Source organism: Mugil cephalus, chromosome 19, assembly GCF_022458985.1.
Source record: "Mugil cephalus isolate CIBA_MC_2020 chromosome 19, CIBA_Mcephalus_1.1, whole genome shotgun sequence".
NCBI lineage: Eukaryota > Metazoa > Chordata > Actinopteri > Mugiliformes > Mugilidae > Mugil > Mugil cephalus.
Window position 1 is genome coordinate 22,105,344 of NC_061788.1, and position 25,258 is coordinate 22,130,601.

The following is a 25,258-nucleotide window of genomic DNA, read 5'->3' on the forward strand; positions in this document are numbered from 1 at the left end:
CCCTTCACCCCCCCACATATCTCCGACACAATAATTTCCTTTCTCGTGGTGCTAATGTTATTAAGTTAACAATCAGTTTTCCAGGAACTGATGCTATTGTTGATATGTCTGTATGACATTGCTTGTACCAGGTATAATCAAGTATTCCAACACTCACCTCCTGATTTCTCTCCATTGTCTGTACATCCTTTCATGCTGACAGCAGCAGACGACCCCGTAAAGACGTACAAAATCCTCTACCAACACAACATACAAAGAAGGACTGAATGCTCTCAATCTCAATGTCGCAGTTAACTGTTGTCTCTTGGAATGTGCATGGCATTCGCTCGCAGGCAAAAAAAATTAAAATTATGGATTATATCTCCAAATTACAAGCCGATATCTTACTCATTCAAGAAACTCACCTGCAAGATTCAGAAAAAAAATCTCTTATAGATCCAAATTTTAACCAAGTTTTCTCTTCCTGTTTCAACAGTAGACAAAGAGGAGTCTCGATTTTGGTCCATAAGAGACTCGTGTTTACCTTAAACAAATTGATAACAGACACAGAAGGTCGATACATCATCATTCAGGCATCAATCTTTAATAAATTATACACAATTGCAAACATTTATGCCCCGAATAACGATGATCCGGCCTTCTTTCACAAAGTCTTTTCACAATTATCTGACATAGCCGTCACACCCTTTACAATTATTGGAGGGGACTTTAACACAGTCCTGAATCCCTCTCTAGATCGGTCCCATAATTCGATACACATAAAAAAATCACAATCAGCCAAAGTCGTCAAAGAATACATGGATGAATTTGGACTTGGCGATGGTTGGAGAATCAAAAACCCCACAAAGAGGGAATACACTTTCTTTTCCCCCGTACACCACTCCTTTTCTAGAATTGACTTTTTTCTGACAAACAATTCTATTGTACAAAGAATCAACACCAGTATACACCCTATCATAATCAGTGATCATGCACCGGTGTCCCTCCACCTTCAAATAGAACCCTCCCTAAAACCATCACCCACATGGCGCCTTAACACCTCATTACTGAGAGACCCTGAATTTGACTCATTAATAAGGAAGGAATGGAAGGGGTTTTTGGAAATAAATGACTCCCCAAATTTATCCCCATCTCTGATTTGGGAAACAGGGAAAGCCGTAATCAGAGGCAAAATTATATCTTACTCCTCTTACAAGAAAAAAACGGGACCAACAAGCAGAAAAAAACATCGAGGATAAGATTAAAGAAATAACAGAACAATACACCGCAAACCCAAATGAACAATTATGGACCCAACTACAAAATGCGAAACTACAATTAGAAAATATCTTGACCAAAAAAACAGAATTCGTACTTCAACAGCTTAGATACCAAAATTTTGAGAATAGCAATAAATCAGGCAAATTTCTTGCGAATCAACTCCAACGCAACAGAGAAAAATCTCTTATAAATGCAATTCAGGACTCAAGTGGCAAACACACTCAATCACCACAGGAAATTAATCATATCTTTTACAGCTTCTATGAAAAACTATATTCAACAACTACCAACCCGAATCCTGACGACATTCAGGCCTTCCTCAAAAAACTCAATCTACCCCAACTGACGGCAGAACAAAGAAACATATTGGATTCGCCACTGACCATGGAAGAACTATTAACAGCTTTAGAAAACATGCCTATGGGCAAAGCTCCTGGGCCGGATGGTTTCCCTGCCGAATTTATGAAACAGTTCTGGTCAGATCTGGCCCCTTGTTCCTAAGGTCTGTTACAGAAATCAAAAACACAGGTTGCATAAGATCCCAAATGAATACTGCTGCAATTAAATTACTTTTAAAACCTGATAAAGACCCAACACTCCCTTCCAGCTATCGCCCTCTGTCATTGATTAATACAGATATCAAAATTATTTCCAAAGCACTAGCATCTAGACTAGAGAAAGTAATTTCATCAATAATTCTCAATGACCAAACAGGTTTCATCAAAGGCCGACAATCTACAAATAACGTTAGACGGCTCCTTAACCTGATCAGCATGTCCCAGCGTAGAAATACAGAAGCCATTGTTTTATCACTGGACGCTGAGAAAGCCTTTGATAAAGTTAACTGGGCTTTCCTCTTTGCCACCCTTCAAAATTTCGGCTTTGGAGAGTCATTTATCCACTGGGTTGCTGCACTGTATAATTCACCTAAGGCCACAGTCACCACCAATGGTTTCACATCACAAAGCTTCACCTTACAGAGGGGAACCAGACAAGGATGCCCCCTGTCTCCCCTACTGTTTGCTATATTTATTGAACCGCTCGCATCAGCAATACGTCAGAACTCCAGTATCCAGGGTATCCACTCACCCATCTCTGAACATAAGATCAATCTATATGCTGACGATGTTTTACTTTACTTGCAACAACCTCAGAGATCATTACAGGAAGCTTATAATTGTATTTCAAAATTTTCAGCCCTCTCTGACTACTCAATCAACTGGTCCAAATCAACAATATTACCAATAACGGACAAAGCATGGGATCCTGCAGACCATAAACCCCAACTACCCTTTTCCATAGGTAATATCAAATACTTGGGCATAAACATCTCACCTAAATTGTCAGAGTTAGTGCAACTGAACTTCGATCCACTCCTGGAGAAAATCTGTGATGACCTGAAGCGCTGGACCAATCTTCCTATCTCTCTGATGGGACGCATAGCAACAGTCAAAATGAAAATTTTGCCACGAATTAATTACTTATTTTCCATGATCCCATTCAAACCCACAGCAAAATGGTTCCAGAACCTAGATTCTGCAGTCACCAAATTTTACTCAAAAAACAAACAGACAAAAATTAGCCTCACCACCCTTCAAAAAAATAAATCAGAAGGAGGACTAGATGCACCGAACTTTACAAACTACTACCTGGCAAATCAGCTGCAATACATCACCAAATGGATAAACCCAGAGGCAGATTACAATTTGTGGCTAGAAATAGAACAGGCCGACTGCCACAACATATGCATTTCGGACCTGCCCTTCATTACAATCACCCTTAAGCGTCATAACTGCTTCCAAAACCCCATTATTGCCGCCACCCTGTCGGCTTGGTGGAAGAGTCTAGAGACCACAGGATCCCTGCTGGAACCCTGTGGGTTCTCCCCAATTTGGCACAACCCTGACTTTGTGAATAACAAAGTCCCTCTTCACCTCAGCACTTGGAAGCATAAAGGAATAACCCACCTCCATCACCTCTTCCAGGGGAACTTACTTATGAATCACAGAGATTTATTTGATACGTTCGAAATAAGAAATGGAAACTTCCTCCAATACCTACAGGTGACCAAGACAATCAGAAAGAAAATCCCAGTGCTCCAGAACTGCATACAGCCACCACAATTCGTCACCAACATTAAAAAACTCATACCGAAAAAGAAGAAAACCCTCTCTTTAATATATAAGCTGCTATCAACCACACATTTAATACATGTACCAATATCAAAATGGGAAGCCGATCTTTCCCTGTCTACAGACTTTGATTTCTGGACTCAGATCTGCCAAAATATATTTAAAATGACCAAAAACTCGAATTTACAGCTGATCCAGTTTAAAGTACTCCACAGATCACACACAACTCAATACAAGATGTATAGAATGGGCTTCTCCCAATCCGACAAATGTACGCAATGCACCCAAAACTATTCAGATTCTTATTTCCACGCTCTCTGGCTCTGTTCTCCGGTACAGCACTTCTGGTCACTTGTAACACAGAAACTCTCCTCAATTTTGGACTGCAGAATCCCATTAACCCCTAACTTGTGCCTCATTGGTGACCTGGAAACAATCAGTCTTCCTCACCATCTATCACAATCTGTCCTTGTAGCTCTCACCATCGCCAAGAAAACAATCCTTATGAACTGGAAGAACAAACAGTCACTAAACATTTCCCAGTGGTTGAACCTTCTTTCCGATTATATATCACTGGAGAAAATATCTGCTACCCGGAAAAATCAGTTGACTTTGTTTGCCAAAAATGGTCTGTATTCTGCGACTCCCTCAACCTTAATTTGCATCTTGACTTTGCCTGCTAGCTTTTGCCACTTCTGTTCCACCTACTGTAATGCTATAATAATATTTCTCTTACAGTGATGAATGTCGTTATGGAAAAGATTTTATTGCCCTCTTCATCCAGGTTCACTAAGGAGGATCCCCGGACCACAACACCTTGAGCATGCATTAGGGGTGCCCTACTCCTTCTCACCCCTGGGTTGACTTCCGGCCCTGAGCGGTTTACCCGGCTGGCCTCCCTCTCCCCCAGTTGGGGTGGCGCTGGTGACTTGCCTGGGGTTCCCTGTGGCTTCGGCGCTTGCTCACTTTCCTGGGGTCGTGGTGTATCGGTGGCCGACTCTCCCTGGATCTCCTGGTGGGCCTTGGCGGTCTGGGCTGGCGGGCTCCCTGTCCCCTCCTCTCCCTCCCCTCTGCGGCGCCCTCCTCCCTTCGCCCGGCTCCTCCTCCGGCACCTCCTTCCTTCCGCTGGTGGCTGGGCCCTCGCTGGTTGTGGGGGGCCCTCCTGGGGTCCGGGGGGCCCCGGCGGTCGGGGCCACGCCCGGCGCCTTGGGGTCGGAGCCGGAGGGTGTGGGGGGCTGCCTGAATACCACCCTGGGCATGTCCGGTCGCTCCGTCGCGCTGGGGCTGGGGGGGCTGCGGGGGGTGGGGTCTCCGTCCGCCTGGGGGGCACCCCTGCCACCGCGGGGGGTGGATGGGGGGTTAGCTGATGCCATTCCTCGGCTGGTCGGTGATGGTTCTTCGGGGTTTCCTGGGGGTCTGTCGCATCCTGGTTGCTGTTCTGGGCTGGGGGCGGGGTCTGGTCGGGGGACTTCCTGAGTCCTGGGGGCCCTCGCCCCGTCTGTGGGTCCCATGGGCTGCTGTTGGCCTTGGCCTGCTGCCAGGGACTTGGCCCTCACTTGCCTGCCTCCTAAATTGCACTCACCTCACACTCCACCATACACTATGTCGCCCATTACAACCAAGGCTAGATACACCACACACACCCATCCCAAGTTTTTAATGCACCTCACCTTAGGGGTCCACCCAGGATCGGTCAGGGTCAGGGCAGGCTGCAGGACAGTAGTGTGCTGCAGTCCTCTGACCCTCCTGTTTGCCTCCTGTTTGCCCCCTGTCTTAATGCACCACACCACATCCAGGGTCACGGTGTAGGGGCTTGCTTCCTCATCAGGGACTGAGGAAGCACAGTAATAGGGACACTGTCACTTTTCATTATCCCTTGGCATGGATGGGGGGCCTGGTCCTCCGCTAGCAGGGGGATCTTGGGCTGGCGGTCTGTGGCCCCACGGCGGTTGGTAGGGGTACCTACCTAGGTTCTCTGGTGTCCTCTTGGCCTGGCTTTGTCTCCCGGTGCTGCGTGGCGACGGGTTCGTGGCGGCTCCCTTGGGTGCCCGGTTGTTCCGGTATCGACTGGTTCGGGTGGTGGCTTGGTGCTCTCCCTCTCCCTTCGATGGGGGGCTGGGGTCTCTCCCTGGCGGATGGGGGTTCCCTCTTCCCGTGGTCTCCCTGGCCTGGGTGCGCCAGGGGCACGGGGCCGGCACCTTGGCCCCCTGCTCGGATGGCCCGTCCCTGGTTTGGCGCTCGGCTGGTGCCCGTCTGCGGGGGCTTTGCTGGGCTCCTGGGGGGGTCCTCTCGGCTGGAGAGGTGTCCATGGCTGCCCTGCGGGCGGGGGGTGGGGTCTTTGGGGGGGGGTGTTGGCGGCGGTGGGTGGACGGGCTGCAGTGGCTGGGGGGTGTGGGGGGTATGGGGAGCTGCTCTGGCCTGCACCGACTTGTGCTTGCTTGGCGGGTCTGGGGGTGTTGGTCGTCGCTCGCCTCTGCGCTGGGGTGTGGCTTGCCCCGTGGCTACGGTGGTTCTCTGGTCCTGTCACCCATGCGCCCCACACTGGGGTGGAGGTTCTCGGGCGCTGGGGCTTCTGACCTGACTCTGGGCCCTGGTAATGGTCTCACTCATATTTAGGGAATGCCCACATGCATGTGTGTTGTCACCTGCCAGCCCGTGCTGGATCACATCAAAAAGAATTGATGAGTCCCGGCTATTAAGGGCTGGATTTTCGCTTTCACTCTGTCACTACGTGCCCTATGGCAGATTTCTCTCCTTCCATTGGGACACCCTTACCCCCCTGGACTCTCTCATCTCTCCAGAGATGACTGTACCCAGTCATACTTGAGTGAGGTGACTTGGGAAGCACAGAACCCTGTACTCCACTAGTTCCTACTAGCACCACAATCAATCTCCTCCACTGTCCATCCTTCTACATATTTTCTTTCCTTTGTTCCCCCCCTCTATTCACTGAGGTGTAGCACTGCCCTCCCTGCCACACAAGGTCACTACACTCAATAAAGTTCAACAGGACAGTTCTCAGGGAGGGCTGGTGATGGTCACACTCACGCACTGAAGTAATAAAGCTTTCAGCTGCAAGAATATAACTGCATGAACCTCATATAATGTTGACACCCTGTGGTGTTCAACTATGCAGACAAATGCAGACAAAAAAAAAAAGAAATGACTGTACTTCATCCTCCTGTCCTCAAGCTTGTGCATCCGAGTCGAACGGGCGCAAATCCAAAATTTGCATTCTCAGTATTCAGAAGCACCTTTGGTCCCCAAGACCAGCATAACTATCTTCCTCTGTTTACACCAGGAATGAATTTGTAGACAAAATTAATACCAGAAAAAAGTGCTTGAGCTGTGAAGATGTGATTACGTAGCCTGACTTCTTTTCCCCACTCATAATCCCATTTATAATGTCTCGTATTATACAGTCAGCACATGCACTTTCAGACACGTGTGGTTGCAAGCATGTGCCTGTTGGCTGGCTCTACAACCTCTCCCCTTCTCCTGAAGCATTTCTAGATTTCAAGGTGAATACACATATTTATTAAAGTACATTTGAAAAACATCTCAGTACAAACAGTTCAGTCATGTATTTTCCCAAGATTTACAGTTGTTTAGAATATCAGTTTTCCACTCTAACTAGCATTAAAGTATCATACAGATGTTTTGAAGTTTTATTTGAAAGTCTGTATGTGGTGTTAAAGAACACTTTTTTAATAGTTGGACTTTGATTGTTAAACATGAATGGAGGCAGCTTTGTCTCTGCACTTATTTGCAGATTTGACCTCACCTACAGGAATCCTCACACATGCCACATTCTTGGAACTCTCATGTAAATACGAGAAACAGTGAGTGTCTGGTGTCCCCTGAGGCTCTGCTGTGGGCATGCTGCACTGCATTGTGAGACAGTTTCTGACAACATGCCATTTTTCTGCATCTTATCACCGCAGTAATCTGACATCACAGGTGTGAGCGAACAGAGTAGTCAATCTAGCCAAGCAGTCTCTAAGTCATGATACAGCTTGCTACCCTGAGGACAACTGCGCCGTCTGAAGTGGCTTAGCTGTTAGCGGACACCTTGGTCCTCACAGATATGGAAACACTTCTGATTTCTGACACCTGTTGCCCTCAGTCACATTAGTACCATACTTCTCCTCACCTCAGATAGAAACACTGTCCTGATTGTGTCTATTCCTGAGACAGATGAATGGCTGCCAGAGGGCAGGTCACTGTGTGCACTTTTTATGTTTTATGGTTTTCACCACTTGTAAGTCTCCTTTTATCTTCATTTTTAAGTGCACCAGACACCCTTCTCTGAAAGAAAATGTCAAAGCTTTATTCTCAAATATCACTCAGATTACTTTTAATATCTGTTATAAAATGAAAACATAGGGGCACTCCTGGTTTTACTCTATTGTTTGGGTTTATTGTTCCTGTTTATTGCCTCTTTCCATTCCATTCCAGGAAGGAAGGACGTGTACATTCACATGAACTTCAATGTTCAGTGTGAAGTAAATTTGCTTAGTTTTAGCTGCAAGCTAGTGGCAGATAACTAATAACATTTCAAAATCTAGTTAACAATATAATAAATCAGATATGTGCCAGTGGGGAATTTAAATGTTTTCCCTATGTCTGTGTGAGTGTTCTCCGGTTTCCTCCCACCTCCAAAGACATGCTCGTTAGGCTGATTGGTGATCCAAATTAACCCTAGGTGTGAGAGTGAGTGTGAATGGTTGTTTGTCTCTGTGTTAGCCCTGCGATAGACTGGGGACTTGTCCAGCGTGTACCCCACCTCTCGCCCACTGACAGCTGGGATAGACTTCAGTAACCTAGTGAGGATAAGCGGTAATAGGAGATGAGATGATGAGATGTGCTAGTGGTCATGCCGACTCTTCTGCTGTAATTGGGGAGTGATCACATGCAAGGCGGGCGGGCCGGCGGACAGATGGACAGATAGACACAGATAGATAGGTGTGTGCTCCACCTGCAGTGACTGTGCTGTCAAGGTCTGAGAGTTTGGGGGTGGGGAGTCCAATGATGTTAGAAGCTATAATTAGAAAAACAAAATTACACTGTCTTGTTACTGGTCAGTACTCTCCCCAAATTGTAGTGATCTCCTGTACTGTCTTCAGATTTTTATAAAGGAACAGTAAGATCCAATACTGCCATCTGGACATACCTAACCTCTTTACCAGAGCTGAGAAACGAGCATTCTCCAATGAAAATAAATGGAGACACTTGGCCAACATCTGTTGAGTCATCAGTGATTATAAAATACCAAAAAGGAAGCGTTGATTTTCTTCTCAAGCTGAAACTTTATCACAGAAGAAGAAATATGAGCGTATTTTAAATGATATGATATAGTATAGTTGTCTAAGCTTTGCATTTTTTAAATGGAACATCTAGACAAAATATAAATTTAAAGGTGAAGGCACATAAATTTTGCTGAAAAATCTGGAAATACCTTGTAAGGTGAGCCTCTCAAGAGTTTTCTGTCTGATTTCTGTTGACATGCTGACCCAACCCCCTTCATTGACCTTCTCACTCATTGGACTTCATGCCTTCATTATAAATTATATCTCCTGTCATACTTACTACAGTCAATAGATGGCGCTCATGTGAACGTCAATGGATGGTTTTTGCTGCTGAGTGCTGTTGTCGTCTTAAACGGAGAACAGTCTGCTTTCTTCAATGTGTGGCCCCGCCTTTACAGAGAGTAGAAGTCTGTAGAAAACCTCTATTTCTTCATCTTTAATGACTTAAATTGTGGTTGAGCTGTGTATAAGGATGCTGTTTCATATGGTATACACTTCCAAAGCAAATACTGCTGTGCTACATGAACCAAATATTGGAGTATTAAGCTTGGCCAGTGGGTAGGCTCGATCAGTCTGTCATCGAGGCTCCTGTGGCCATGTTGTGGCCTGTAATATGAGTTGTTTCCCTGACTTGTGACTCTGATTTGTTTATTGTTTTATGAAGAACTCATTCTCACCCTCTGCTGAGATCATTTGAAGCTATGGAATAATTTTAGGCCTGAACTTGCAGTGAAACCAAAGTTCCAGCTGCCAGACATTATTCATTAATAACAGCAGGCTCCCGATGACATCAGCAGCACACAGGGAAAAGGGCTTGGTCATAAACATTTAAGATGGCTGACACCTGTCTGCAGCTACATTAGCAGTTTGCCACAGTGCCAGGAGTGTGTATGAGAAGCTTGTCCTTCAGTGACCTGCTGTTTCAGGTGTGCCTGAAAGATGTTTGTCACCAGCTGGCACTTATCGTTTACACTGTGTATTCCTTAGCAACCACTTAGTACAAACCGATGCTAAAATACAAGAACACTCATGGTCATATGACATGAGTGTAGCTGAAAATGATCAGAACCTTTCTAAGGTTCCCACAAACGTGGACTTAAGTAGTTCACTGTGACGAAGTATGGACTCCCCACCAATAGACTCGAGAACATCAGGATGAGGAACATCCCATCATCCACCCTCATCCTTAACCCTACAGGGCTGTGTCTTCAGCTCTATTCTCACTATTCACCCATGACTGTAGCCCCATTCACACCACCAACACCATATTGCCAAATTTGCTGAGGACACCAGACTGACAACAATGAGTGGGACCTCACCAGGAAGAGGTTCAGCATCTTAAACACTTCAGAAACCAAGGAACTTATGGTGGATTTCAGGAAAAGCACACAGCAGTCTGCTGTCCAGAGATACATTGCTGACCTCATTTGGACTACACACATCTCTCACTAGGTAAGCAAGACCCAACAAAAAGACTTTATGTCCTCAGGAAGCTAAGGTGTGCTGGCCTACTCTCTCATTTCTACAGGTCAGCTATAGAGAGCATCCTGATCCACTGCTGCACTGTGTGTGTCAGGAGCTGAACAGAGGAGAACAGGAAGGACCTACAGCGAGTGGTGACGGTGGCAGAGTGGACCACTGGCTCAACACAACCCCAGTAAGAGACAGCTACACTGGCCACCTCCAAAAGAAAGTCAAGGATCACATCAACCCTGGAACTAGACTGTTAACCACACTGTCTTCTGGGAAGAGATACAGAGTTCAGATCCAACAGATTAAAAACAACCTCTACCCCCGAGCTGTCAAATCCCTCACACCTTCAGCCTTCCTTCATATATAGCTGTGCAGTCTGTTTTATTCCTATACGTATTCCACCTCAGCAGCTTCTACACTTAAAGATTGCCCATGACCATGGTGGAGCATTTGCAGCATCTGAAAAGACAGATATTTTAGCAAATACTAAAAAAATACTTTTTCATGTACAGTGTATGAATTCTGCTTCTCTTCATACTGGATCTGAGCTTCTGGCTGTCATGAAGAAGAGTGAACGTGTAACAGCCATTCAGTCAGCTGCACAGTTTACTGTACACTCTCCCTTCAGTGAAAGCTTTTTAATGATATCTTTATGTTTCTGACTTTTTATGAAAGCTTCCTCAAAGACCTCAAAGGTGAAAAAATAACAAAAGTAATTTTTCACTTGAAGCACTTTGTGTCTCTTCCCACAGTAAGGTTAAATCCCGGGGGGGTCACATGGTTGCAAGGCATTAAATTTACTCCATGTATTGATTGGTTTGTTATTAGTCTGGGGATAAGCACAGATCTCTGGAGAGGAGAGGAGAGGAGAGGAGAGGAGAGGAGAGGAGAGGAGAGGAGAGGAGAGGAGAGGAGAGGAGAGGAGAGGAGAGGAGAGGAGAGGAGAGGAGAGGAGAGGAGAGGGGTTCTCTGATAAAGATGTAGCCTTGAAAGACTGAAACATGTTCACTGCAAAAAGATGGAAGGTACAACAACTAACGCTAACTTTGATATGTCATTAGTAACGTTGTCATCATGAAAACAAGGAATAAATACTTGAGGAGGTCACACTTTACACTATACAGTAACTATGCAAAATATTTAGAGGCCATAAACTTTTGAGTGATTATTCACGCATACTGCTTTTTCAAAGAAAGAATATTTTAATGCTATAGGTAATTCCAGTCATTCCTTTTTCATTTTTTTGTCATTTTCCAAAAACGTTCAAATATAACTTATGCTATTAGGCTAAAGATATTTAGGTATATGTACTGTTAATTTACACACATGGCTAATAACAAGCACAGGGTAGACTTGCTAATTTCAGCCACAGGCACCACTTCCATTCATTGGTGAGCATCCAGGTACAGTCAACTTTGTTACAAGGTTGTTGAAAAGAAAATTAAAATTAGACACAAATCGTCATCATCCTTTTTAAATCCTGTGGAAATATTGTTTGATAAGAAAAATCAGACTGCATCACTTGTGAACATGAATTAATACACAACATCAACAAGACAGATGTTTTGACACATTTGCTTTGCAGCAGCTAATGTAATGATGTCTATTAACCATTCTCCTGAAAACATGGAAGAAGAGTTTACAAAAAACTCTCTGGACTTCATCAACAAGGTCAAAACTAACTGACAAGACAGAAAGACCCAAATGTAGCAAAACAATAGCTTTGGACGTTGGATTCTGCTTTGTTCCATCTAAACACACATGGTTCATATTTTCTCCTCTAAATCCCGCTGAGGTGCTTCTTAAACAGTGTGCTTGAGTGCGGAAATCCCAAGTTAGATACACAGGAGGATAGATAGAACCTAACCTCCTTCCTAAAGCCCTTGTCCTCCAGACAAACTCAGCATCTTATTAAAGCATTAAGGGCATGTTAGTTGTGGATGCACAGACTGTTCCAGGCAAAGATTCTGGTTTTGAAATGAAAACAATACGTAACTGAAAGGGGGAGCCATGCCACCTTTCCCATGATTCAGATCAATGGCAAAAAAATCTAAGAAATTTGTCAATTACTGTTTGTATAAAACATAAATAAAGTTTTATTTAGTAAGGTCTGCCCATTCACCAATAGGAACACCAGTCCATTTACCAACAGTTTAGCCCAGTACAGGAAATCCTGAAAACTAGATCACCACAGCATCTGGCATATTGCCAGAACTGACATTTGTGGCATTGTAACATTTGTTATTTTTTGTTATTATTTATTTATTTATTTGCATAGATATGTTTTTATTAACAGATGCTCAAATAGCAGTGTGAATACAATACCAAAAAGAAAGAAAAGAGCCAAAATGTCAGGTTTCCAAAAATACAGATTTCTATAAAAGTATGTCCAAATAAGTAAATGCAATACAACAGAGGTGGGAAAAATGGAGGATAAAAATAAAAGTAATAAAAAACTTAAATGGTTTAACCATATTTTAACTTAAATAGGGATACAACTAAGATATTACCAGTATAAGGTTTTAAAGACAAATGATTCATTAATATTTGGAATTGAGTGACAAAAGCAGGAAAAAAAAAAAGGGACCATCAAGGTACCCCACCCACCCATGCCCTGTATGGTTCTCACTGATGTATTAAAACCTGTACTGTGTAACAAAAATAGATTAAATTGTCACATCCCTGTGGTCGGCTAAATCCAAAGAAGACAGAATGTTAATAAAGGGGTCCCATATTTTGTGAAAGGTTGAAGTTTTTTTTCTAACACTACATAATATTTTTTCAGGTGTGTCGTAAGAGCTAAGCGCATTGATACATTGTCTTAGGGATGGTGACTCTTCTGATTTCTAACTGAATAATATACATTTTTTTCACTGCAGTGCTGGCAAGAAGAATGAAATATGTCTTATGATAGTTCATCTTAACAGAACTCATATCACCCAATATCCATATTTTTGTATCCTGTTCAATTTGTGAACCTACTGTTCTTGACGTTAGGGCGACACAGCCTTTTCAGCGTGAGAAGTTTCTTATTATATAATCAAAGGAGTATGGAGACTGAACATCCCTCCACCTTCTCTGACACTATTTGTGATTATACAGTAATATTGTACCACACATAAGAGAAGGTACCAAACATGCTCCCGGCTCTGGTTACATGTCCATTTCACATTGATATTGATGCTATTCTTCCCTTGAAAAGGGGACTGTAAAGCCGGTTACCTACAGAGAATAAAGTAGGTCCTGAGAAGAAAGGGAAGCTCCTTACAATGCACAGGGGGTTTCACACCTAATTCCGCACCCTGAGGTTGTACAGTAGGAGGAGTACAAGGACTAATTAGCATCAATAAAGCATTTGCTAGTATATGCACATTACCAGTCAAATTTTGGACAGAAGGTGTGTCCAAACTTTTGACTGGTATATATATTTCATCAACATATAAAGTTCAGTCACGGACATTTTTATATGCAATAACCATCAGTTTAACTAAATTTGCCAGTGGGGTTGTTCAGGCGTAAATTCATTCCACTTTCTTGTCTGCTGTAGTACAGCCCTGCTGCTTCATACATTTTCAGCTCCGCAACAAGCTGATATTCCTGCTGTCATTGCATGAGTGTCACACACAAACCAAGGGATCTGGGGAGTAAGACAGAAATACAGATGAAAAGTTGTGGTCTTTCCCAACAGGTGGAAATACTTTATTGTTTAATGAAAAGATGATTGGTCTGCGTTGTCTGTTCCTTATTTGAGTAACCCTCAAATCACAAGAGCCAGAATCCTAAATTAAATAGCTATGGAGTTTATTCTGGTCTGGGCCATGTTTAAGTACCCCAGTCCTTAATTAATTTAAAATCTAGCCATAAATGTTTATATATATATATATATAGACACAAAAAGGCACGAGATGTCTTTAAGTTTGAAGATACACCATGCTGGTTACAACAGTGCACTAGCTTATATTCCATTCTCAAACTGAAGGAGGAGAGGATTCCTTGTTGTACTGTATAGCTACGGCCAATAAATGAAGCTTGTATCCACTTTCTGCTGGAACCCTGAGCAGCCTGGGTACCTCAGTTCCTGCCAGAAGTGCCCCAAGCTCCTGGATCAAGTAAAGCTAGCCCATATCCCTGCAGAAGCTCTGACCGCCTGTGAACTTCATCCAGATGCTGAGGCTCTTGGGTTTCCTATCAGCATCCAAACTCAAAGGACCAAAAGTTCAAACAGCTTCTGCTGCCTGGTCTTTGTTCTATCTTTGCTATTCTAGCTTTTAAGAACTTCTTGAACACTTGACCATGGGTTTATCACTACTTAAGTATTATTTATCATTTGAGTCCCTTTTTTTTCTCCTACCTTGCACATCTGTTAAGTTTACCTTCAAGTTCACCAGAATTTTAGGTTATGCCAGATACTTTCTCTGGTTATAGCACATGTTTGGATTTGCTACGAACATTAATGCAATTTAATAACCATCTGTTTAATGTGGTAATTTTGTTGTTCAGTCAGCATTTCCACTCCATGTTTAATCCCAAGTATGCAGACTTCCATGTATATGATATAATTCGGGCTGTATGTATCTGTGTTCCTGAAGAGTCGAAACTACAATTGAAAATGTGGACTTCCTTAGCATTCTGACCTTTCAGAAAAATTGTGTGTTTTTACTGGAGTCAAAAGGGAAATGTTTAAAATATGTTCATTCTGAAAAGTGGGATTTTTCCATTTGTGTGATGCACTCAGCTATCATATGCTGTTGCTGCTGTAATAAACATTACTAAGTAGGCAGCTTCCTATTCATTTTATCATTTTGTGAATTTCGTGAAAGACATATTGTCCTGCCGACAATACATGCACACAAAACTGGATCACAACTATTTTGCAACAAGCTTAATGTGTGAACTTCACAGAAGCTCTTGGAGATTTGATGCATGCAATCAACAGTGTGATGACGTTAATGATCTTGTCTGTTAGCTGATTTATCAGTTTGGCTATTTGTGCACAGCCACATACAATCTCTGTTATGAACTTGTTTAATTATATATAATAAAATATTAAAACAAATATCAGCACATTCACAAATTACCATTAGAGCTAACGTGGCTAGTTAGCTGATCTGGGAGTTGGATTATTTTATAAAATTATTCGACAACATGTTACTAATGGTTTCTAGTGTAGGTTAATCAAGCAACAGATGGTGTGCTACACAAAACTAGGCATTAAATGTGTGCACTTGTAAAATTTGAATACAGAGCAATTGGAATATTGCTGAATTAATCTGGATTATTGATAAACGATAGTGAGCGGTTCATAATGCAGGCAACTCAACAGACAGATATTCAGGGATTTACTGACATCTAGTGGTCAAATTGCAAACGGAAAAGAAATGAATATTCCTCCCTCTTATCCTTGGGGATATAATAGATCACATGCAACAATAAGAACAAACAGGCTACATATAAGTACAGTAGCTCTAGAAAGTACTTACTAGGAAATTGATTATCTACATGAAGTCATTGCACCACCAGTATTTATTATTTATTACTTGAGAAATGCTAATTACAGGTCTCTTAATGCTTATTATCTTGGACAACAAGGATGTTCTCACAACTAACAATTACTTACAGTTTCTTATAGTGTCACAAGTTATAATTACAGCAAAGAAATGGATGCAGAGGCCATAGAGATAAGATACAAAGATACAAAGATAAACAACAATAACATTTCTGCTGTAAGGTCTCACACCTCACACCAGAAATTGTATTGTTGTTTTTTATTGTTGAGGCACCCCCCAGCTTGGTTGTCTAAACCACAGCAGCCCTAGTTTGATCCAAAATAAGGATTGTCTTCCACTTCATTCTGCCACCATATCTCTGATTTAGCTGTTGTTTGTTAGTAGCAGATGTCAAATTGGGTCCTAAGCCCTGGATTTTGTGAACAAGAAATAAGTTAAGAGCAACATTCTTTTTACAGTTATTGCATGGTACATTCAATAAAATTCAGGCGTGGTATCCGAAATAGTGCTTAAGTACAAAGGAAGAAAATAAAAGACACATCTGGCATGCAGCCATTAACATGCAGCTCACGCACACAGAATATAAAAGTCAAAAATCCTTTTGAAGAAGTGTGTTGCACATGATAAATAAACACTATTGCACATGTTGAGGTACTATGACACAGGTTACATAATAAATACCTAGTGGTAATTATATATGTATGTTTTTTGTTTTTTTCTTCCTGATGGGAACATTTCCAACAGTTTGTGTGCTGGGTGGAAGGAGTCCTTTAAAATCCATAGGCACTGAGAATGTTATCCAGACAAGGCAACTGTGTGTTGGAGACCGCTGTGGCCATGTTTAATACAACAGCTCCTTCTAGTGGCCTTGAAAAGGTCTAACTTGCTTTAGCATAGACATCACAAAAACTAAATAAATAAATAAAATTTGAAAATTGAAAAAGCATACCATATGTTCAGCCTGACTCCAAACTGATGCAACCATCCCTGGAAAACTGGTGCAGAAACGCTTAGAACCAGAGTGGTCCAACAGAACAAAATGAACTTTTTAATCAAATAATTAAAAGAGAAGCAGAAACAACAAAAACATTAATGTTGGTATAGCCTCGAAATAGAGCTTCTATGAGATTAAAAACTAAAAGATGACTGATATATCCAAATTAAAGTGAATAAAAATGGACTGACTGACTTATGTAGGATATTTGTCATGATCGTGAAAACATTTGTCATAGCAAATGAGAAAACTAGTACAGAGTATGTTGTTATTCTCCTGTCAAATAGTACAGGTGACACACTATCTGCAGACACAGGTGAAGTGGGTGATTATGCATGCTCATTGGCTGGAGCTTCAGCATCATGAACAGCTGCAGGATCAGGACGGTGGAGAGCGTCCCTCCTCCACAGGACGACAACAAGATCAGGAAAGCTGGAAGAATACTCTACGTTTATCCCTGTTTTCAGTTTATTAACAACTCAGCTGTTTCAGGAATCAGCAGGTAAATCAGCAGGTAGGACCACCATATGATACTGAACATAGTTTTCTGAATAGACTTTTGGTCCACTTTGTTTCCAGTGGATTTATTTTCCTCAGTTATTATGGGATCATTTATTTCTGTATTTGTAATACACTTGAAAGACTTGCAGATTGGATTTTCGCCTCATTCAAACCTCATTTTCTGATGTTATAGTCTGTATGACATACCTAAAGTTTGTTATTGCTTAGAGAGGAAGGTGGAAAGGAGGACAGTTCAATGCTGTCTTTTTCTGCTCCATTTTTCAGAATGGAGTACAGACAAGATGTGGGTTCAGAGGAACTATGTCCAGTCTGTGAAGATAAAGTCTCCGGGTATCACTACGGCCTGCTGACCTGTGAAAGCTGCAAGGTAGGTCTGAAATTCTGGTAACAAAAATCTGCTCGAGGCAGTTAATGGTATATTAACAAGAGCTCCTACGAGACACGGTTAAGACTGTGGCAATGCAACTGTAGATGTTTCTTGTCCCTTTCTTCAACACACAGGGATTTTTCAAAAGAACAGTTCAAAACAACAAGAAGTACACCTGTGTGGAAAACCAGGAATGCAGAATTGATAAAACTCAGAGAAAGCGATGTCCATTCTGCAGGTTTCAAAAGTGTCTTCATGTTGGCATGCAGCTTGACGGTAAGGAGAGAGGGTTTTCTCAGTTTTTTTGTGCTGGTATGTGAATTAAACAAACTGCTGCTGTGAGGAAGAACTCAGTATAATAATATAACAATAATTTATATGGTTTGTTTGCTGCCATGTTAGTTTTCTGCTGCTAATTTCTGCATTTCAGTATTTATAGAATAACAAATAAAAGGGATAACAACTAAATACTGATACAGGAGGTGCAGTGATAGTTTTATGCTTTTGCTCATGAATTTTCGCAGGAAACCATAAAGAGACTCATTTTACCAGATAAGAAGAATAGAATAAAATAGTATTTTAAAAGAAAATCTAAGTTAAGTTCTAAGTTTGCCAAATAAAAAATACATTTCACTTTGTTTTTGATGCTGATGCTCTGAAAGGTAAAAGTTTTTAAATTAAATCTGCAAACGTAATAAGTATAAGTTGTTTCAACTTATACTTCAGTTTTATTTGCCCATCAGAATATTTCTTATAGTGAAAATTAGCTTAAGCTGTTACAAACAAAGCAACATTTCGTTTCAGCTGTTCGACCAGACCGGATGCGAGGAGGCAGGAATAAGTTTGGCCCCATGTACAAGCGTGACCGTGCCATCAAACAGCAGAGAAAGGCTTTGATACAAGCTAACAGATCCAGGTTAGAGAGCAGCCCTCTTCTGGCTTCTTCCACTCACTTGAAAGACTGTACTTTTACCAGCGGCCTCCACCATGTTGCCATCCTACATGGCCATCCACTAACCACAGACCATCCTCCATCGCTGCCTTCGCTCCTTCCCTCTAGCTCACCTGCTGTTCCCCAGCACCAGTCCACCCCTCCTTCAAATTGGATCATCAAGTCAGAGTACAGTAGCCATTGTGCAAGTCCAACAGATTCCTTCGCAGGAATATTCATCGAGTCAGGTGACTCATATTTGAGACCTTTTTCTCCACAAGCTCGCAGGATACCTCAGCTAGTGATGGAGTTTCTGCGCTGTGAACCAGATGAGTTACAGCTGCAGAATAAGATCACTGCTCGCCTCCAGCAGGAGCAGAGAGGCTGGGAGGGACATGGGGACCCCAGCACCTTCAGTCTTGTGTGTGTTGTGGCTGACCAGATGTTGTGCTCCATCGTGGAGTGGGCGCGCACATCCATCTTCTTCAAACAGCTTAAGGTAAAGTCGGAGCAACATGTCTGTGAGGGTTCTCAGTCATCCAGGACATGGTGTGTCCACAAACAGCCAAAAAAGGTAACTGGAGTTAGTGAAGAGTCTCTTGAAGACATGTCCTAAGTATCCTCTTCAGTTCTAAGGCAGTGGTGGGTGTTGAGATAACAACAGGTATCTAACCATGACACTAATGGTGTAAGTATGTGGTCGCTAACAGATACTAGCCATGTAGACCCATAGATGTTCCTATTTAAGTCCCTTAGAACTGAAGCAGTTGCTTGATGAATGGCGAAAAATCCTCAAGAAACTTAAAATCAACCAGTCTAGCTGCCTTTTGTTTTTGTTTTTTTAACGTTGTTGAGTAGGTAAAGACCTTTCTGGATTTATGCATCCAACTTTATTTGACCTAAGTAGCTGAAGTAGAGTCATACTGTGTGTATGGTCATTATATCTTCATATGTGAAATTTAGTGGTAGAAATTGCAACTACTCGAATACTGTTCTTGTGTATAATTTTGCAATACTTCGAATTCACAAGTACTTTCGTCTCAGCAACTCTCCACTACACACAAGAAAGAATGGTACCTTTATCTCCATACGGTTAATATCATTTAATTTGCTGGTTTTCAGGATAAACATGTGACGTACATGTGCTGTTTTTTTATCAAAATGTGGTATGTGGCATAGGCAGAGAAGGTTCTGCTGCTTAAGACCTCTTCTGACTCGCATTAATTGTTATAGGTACACAGATAAAGGTTTCTAGAGAACCCATTGAGTGTATGTTTCCATGCAGTATATCCACTGGGTCAAACAAACAACCACAGTGGCTGACATCAGCTGGCTACTCTTCCCCAGTTTATGAACTCGTACGCTGACTTCTCTGAACTGATTTGGATAACTGCCATGTTATCGCCCCAGCTAAAGTAACTAATCGCCTATTTCCAGTAAGCTACTCTTGTTTTGGTTTGGGCTACTGCATTTCAACATAGAATAGAATGGTAGATGAGAAATGTGATGCAACCCTCATATTTGTTAATTAGCTTAGCTTAACTTAGCTTATTACACAGACGTGAAATGGAACAGCTTGCCTGGCTGTATCCACATTAAAACTGAAGCGACTTTGTTGCAGTATCTTTTGTGATGAATATAGAAAGTTTATTGACATGAAATCATTCAAACTTGAGAGCAACCACAGAATGTGTCTGAGCAACAGATGCAAGGACGGACATGCACAAAAACAAACACAAACCCACACATCGTGTTTGCCTTGTGCTTCCTGGCTGAAGTGTGCAGACGGCGATGAGCAAATGGTGACAGGATGACTTACACACACAATCCCATCCGACCCAGGTGACTGAATTACTGACATTGTCTCATCACTTGTTACTCTGTGCTGACAGAAGGTGATTCAGCTGTAGAGATCAACTGAATACTGACAGCTTTTTAGAAGACTGATATTTGTGATGTTAAAAATGTGAGACAGCACTGTGTTGAAAATCGAATATTTTCACTGCTGGTACGTTTTTGTACATTAATCCTGTTTGAACTCTTTCTTTGTTGCTGAGATAGTGTTATGAAATGCAACAATAAATCAGGTCAAGTCTCCAGGAGCACCTCTAGTAAATGGAACAAGTTTATTACCCTACTACATTCATGACCCTACTAAATGCCACAAGCACGTCAGTCTAACCTCTCTTTTATACAAAATCAATACGGACTTTCTAAACTACAGATATTTTTTCTTCTTAACAAATGAACATTTAATCACAGCCATTTCAGTTGAAGCAGGCTCGGATAAGAGTAAAGATGTAGCATGAGTCTCGTCTCAAGTACATGAGATAAATGATAAAACCTGTATTTGGCTGCTTTCAGGTCAGTGATCAGATGAAGCTGCTGCACCACTGCTGGAGCCAACTCTTGATTCTGGACATCATCTCCAGACAGGTCCTCCGTGGCAAAGAGGGCAGTCTGCTCCTGGTCACTGGGCAGGAGGTGTGTCATTTCTGGCATTTACATCCATATCATACTGTTATGCATGTGTATCAGATATATAGTAAATCTAATAGCATTCATGTTGCTTGGGATCACATACAAGTGTCTCATTATCTGGGAAGAACTTTTCAAGGATGAAAAAAAAAATATGATCTGTTCACATTCTGCAAAGTAAAAATGATTTTTCATTGTCTTTACATAATTATCTGACTTTTTTATGTTGAAGATTTATCCAATATCTATTTATTTATTTATTTTGTGCAGGTAGAGGTGTCTGGTATAGTCTCACAAGCTGATCCCACTTTAGCCAGTTTGACCCAGGGAGGCCAGGAGCTGGTAAAGAAGCTCCACATCTTAAATGTGGATCGCCAAGAGTTTGTCTGCATCAAGTTTCTCATCCTTTTTAACCCAGGCAAGTGCTTTTCTGCAGAGCTCCATACTGTATAAAATAGACCTGTAGTTTCACACTGATTGAAACATTTGTGATTTTGGTGAGTGAGCTTATAAAAGGTGCCGGCGACTGCAGAACCTCTCTTAATAAGACTATTTCTTCCATAGTTATTGGTGTCAAGAAGTCCCCGCTCTTTGAATCTGAAACTATTGTTTCACGGTGAATCATATATTTGCTTTTCTCCACAGTGGTCCCCAGAAGAGAACAGCATTTTATGATGTTAATTCCATAAGTTGTTACAACTTATCTAATGTAAATTCAATAATTTCATTTCAGTTTATATTTTAGTTAGTACTTAAGCCTAAGTTGCATTAATTGTTTCTGGACAGCTTTAGAAAATGCAGCTTAATATTAGAATTATATGACTCAATGATCACATACAGATAATACAAACAGAACAAAACCCAAAACTTTAATTTTTTTATAAATAAATCATGCAGAGAACTCATTTCTCTTTCTTTTACTGACCAGACGTAAAGGACCTCGAAGATCATGAATTTATAGAGAGTGTGCAGGAGCAGGTTGAAGGAGCTTTGCTGGAGTACACCCTGTCCACGTCTTCTCAGTGCCTCGGCCACTTTGCCCATCTGCTACTGTGTCTGTCTGAGCTGCGTTCTCTCAGCACCCTCGCTGAGGACTACCTGCACTGCGGATACCTGCGTGGAGAGGTGCCCTGCAACAACTTGCTCATTGAGATGCTCCACACTATGCACAGCAGGACATGAAGACGTGCACATGATAAATGTCAAGTATATATATTATTGTCCCCAGTATTTTTCTGTGATTTAGGCTGAATTATATTATTTCAAATAGTTAGCAAGCCAGGTCTGTTAAAAAAAAGTATCAGTATATATACAAAAAGTATTGAATTGCAACAACAGTAGTTGGATTGTAACGAAAAGTATTGAATGACAAACATAAAGTATTGAATTGCAACAAAAAGTATTGAATTGCAACAAAAGGTATTGAATTGCCAACGGATTGCTTGCCGGAGGTCTGTTTCTGGGCAGTTTAACTTTTGCCAGGCTGCTACCTTTTCTTGCATACAATACTAGTAAGTGGTGGATTTTGTGCAGCAATTTAGGTTGAAAATCTGCAAGTGCACCTATTGTATATAGAAGCAATCTATCTAACATTTCATGTAAAATAATTACAAGATCTTGGATTGTTATTTTAAGTAGTTTAGATTTGGTTATTGACAAGTTCAGTGTGTTTTGAGTAGCTTTAAATAACCAGGACAGTCAGACTGACGATCTGTGTAGTCTGTATTCTGTGTGTCGGTGGATGTCGGTGGATCAGGTCGGTGGATGGGTTGGAGAACAACGATACTATGACAAGATAGCACCAACATAGAAATAATATTCAGATCACACATTTGTGCTTTAGAACACAATTAATGCTTGACTCTATTATTTTCAGTTATATGGTATGTATCAGCTGTATGTGCAATAAACTATTTGAACATCTGCATTCATTTATGTGTTAACAGTTTTGTTTTTCTCTCATAAATTTCTCAATAACAACAGCTGGGCAGTGGCAAAAAGAGCAATGGAACCTTGTGAATGATTTGATTTGTGGTTATCTAAGACACAGTCTATTTTCACAAGTGACATAGAAATTTAAAGCTGGACACTGACTCATTGAAATATTTGTCAGTCTACAGTTGTCTAAGCAAAACTGTCTATAAATGGAAACAGTTCTGTTCTATGTGGATCCAAGGTAAGTTGACTCCAGGTTAATTGGGAAAATAAAAAAGAAACCCAAAGTAACAACTAAAGACTAATGAATCGCTGGAGAACATCACTTTTTGTAGCAGCTAAACACTAAAAGCCTCTTTGAAATAGAACACAGGGTTGAATCTGTTTTCTCAGTCGCATCATTACAATCCATTCATATCCTGGAGAAATTACACCCTGATATGACCTAACATTACTACTGTGTGACTGTGTCCGCACCTTGATCGGTTCCACACAAATTCCACGTAAAATCTGAGCTACGTTGCATTTATTTTCAAGACATGAAAATGTGTCATGTTGTATATTAGCGAAATCTTTACGAAAGGATTCACAATATATGTAGGATTTACATTTTATGACATATTCATAAAACACAATCTTGGGCTTAAATAGCAAAGAAAGCAATTGCTGTCCTGCTAACCTATCAAAGGAGAAAATGGGGTGCTTCATGAAAAGCTTGTCTTTGAGTTGATGATGGGGTTAATGATGCTGACGCCTGTAGGTCCACCTAAGGTGAACCTTAGTTTTGGAAAATAAACTCTAGATCTTTGCAAACACATCTCTTAGGAATACACACATTGTGACACATCCTGTTTGTCCGTCCGAGATAATATAGTGGAACATGAAGGCAGTGGATGATGAGAACACACACACTTCGTGCAGGTTGAAGTCAGAGCACATTAAACCTTTATCAGTCACTGAGATCCCACTGATTACACCTTCAACCACCTGTTTTGCCCACTCCGCTTTAATAAGAGGCTTAATCAACATAATGTGCTCATATTGTCGTGTGGAGGTGCATTATCTGATCTTGTCCATTTCACTGGAGCCCATTTCCCATTTGACCTTGACATCCAGCTGGCATCGAATTGGCATCCGTCCTGTTCAAGGACAAAACATGGCAGGAAGATTAAGGACACCATGTTACAGGTCTAAAAGAGGCCTGCTAGGACCAGGTCAAATGCATTTACAGGCACAGATCATCCTTCCATAATAAAATCAGTGCAAAAAACCTTACACACTATGTAAATTAATTTAGGGGTCCTTTTAAAATATACTTTGTGTATTCTGTTGTTTTAATCCTTACATTTAGAATTTAAAAGCTGTACATGAACAAATGTTAGATCTATCATCCTTTAGCTTTCTGTCTTAGCACTCTCAGCCTATGATGTTCAGTAATGTCTCTATGTCTGCTGCACCCCTCACCTGTTTGGCATATCGTTTTTTAAGAATACATATGTTAAGTTCAGTTTTATTACCTTTCCATAGTACAAGTTTTCCTGTCATTTCCACGATCCTTTTAGATCCCCAAGACCATGTTTGCAATCCTGGGTTTTTCTTGATTACTCGTTTCAGTGTCAGTTTTATGCCCACTTCTTTATGAAGCACATTTAAGAGTTGTCAATTTTATTTTATTTTAGTGACAATAAAATAAATAAAACATTTAAACACATAGTCCACATTAGTGGAAAGCCAATGGAGAGTAAGAGGTCAAAATAAAAAATAAAAAACTGCATTAAAAGGCAAGTCACAATAAAAACAGCTCTCAAATTGAAAAAATGCCAAAGAATAAAATGTGTTTCAGACCTGCCTAATGTGCAGAGGCAAACTGTTCCAGAGGCTGGGGGTTGCAGATGTGATTAAGGGAACACTAATACCTTTAAAACAATCCTAAAGCATACTGAGATACCAGTGCAAGGATGCCAAGACGGGAGAGATGTGTTCTCGTTTGTGTGTTCTTGTTAAAAGACGAGCTGCATCCTTCTGCACCAACCACAAGTGTGACGGAGAGGCTTAGTTAACGCCAGCATGGAGGGCATTTCAGGATGAAAGGTCTAGACTTAACCACTGAATGCATCTGTTTGTCCAATTTGACACGCTGTCTTGAGAAATAATTAATTAATGTCACTTTAGTGTGGCCATAGTTGAAATGTAATATTCAAAGTGTATATTTTTGAATGTATGTAATGTTTCAAAATGTCATTATGTTCAAGATATCTATTGACTTTTTCGCTGCTTCATTCGTTCTAGGTTATTCCTGTAATAATTGTAGTGACTGCAGAGATGTGATGGCATATCTCACGGCTCTGAA

The 25,258-nt window shown here is 41.3% G+C and overlaps 1 protein-coding gene across 1 annotated transcript; it reads left to right on the forward strand.

Moving 5' to 3' along the window:
- Window positions 1-17,462: 17,462 nt before the first annotated feature.
- On the forward strand, window positions 17,463-22,155 carry LOC124997010 (nuclear receptor subfamily 5 group A member 2-like). Its single transcript, XM_047570471.1, has 6 exons — window positions 17,463-17,564; window positions 17,699-17,840; window positions 18,369-18,994; window positions 20,860-20,979; window positions 21,244-21,391; window positions 21,902-22,155. The coding sequence occupies exons 1-6, from the start codon at window positions 17,463-17,465 to the stop codon at window positions 22,153-22,155; spliced, it is 1,392 nt and encodes a 463-aa protein (XP_047426427.1).
- Window positions 22,156-25,258: the final 3,103 nt, after the last annotated feature.

Bases quoted from the DNA above. Each gene is read 5' to 3' on its own strand.
- LOC124997010 (XM_047570471.1), top strand. From the start codon at position 17,463: ATGGAGTACAGACAAGATGTGGGTTCAGAGGAACTATGTCCAGTCTGT. The intron at 17,841-18,368 runs GTAAGGAGAGAG...ATTTCGTTTCAG, and splicing joins TGTTGGCATGCAGCTTGACG to CTGTTCGACCAGACCGGATG. The intron at 20,980-21,243 runs GTGTGTCATTTC...TATTTTGTGCAG, and splicing joins TCCTGGTCACTGGGCAGGAG to GTAGAGGTGTCTGGTATAGT.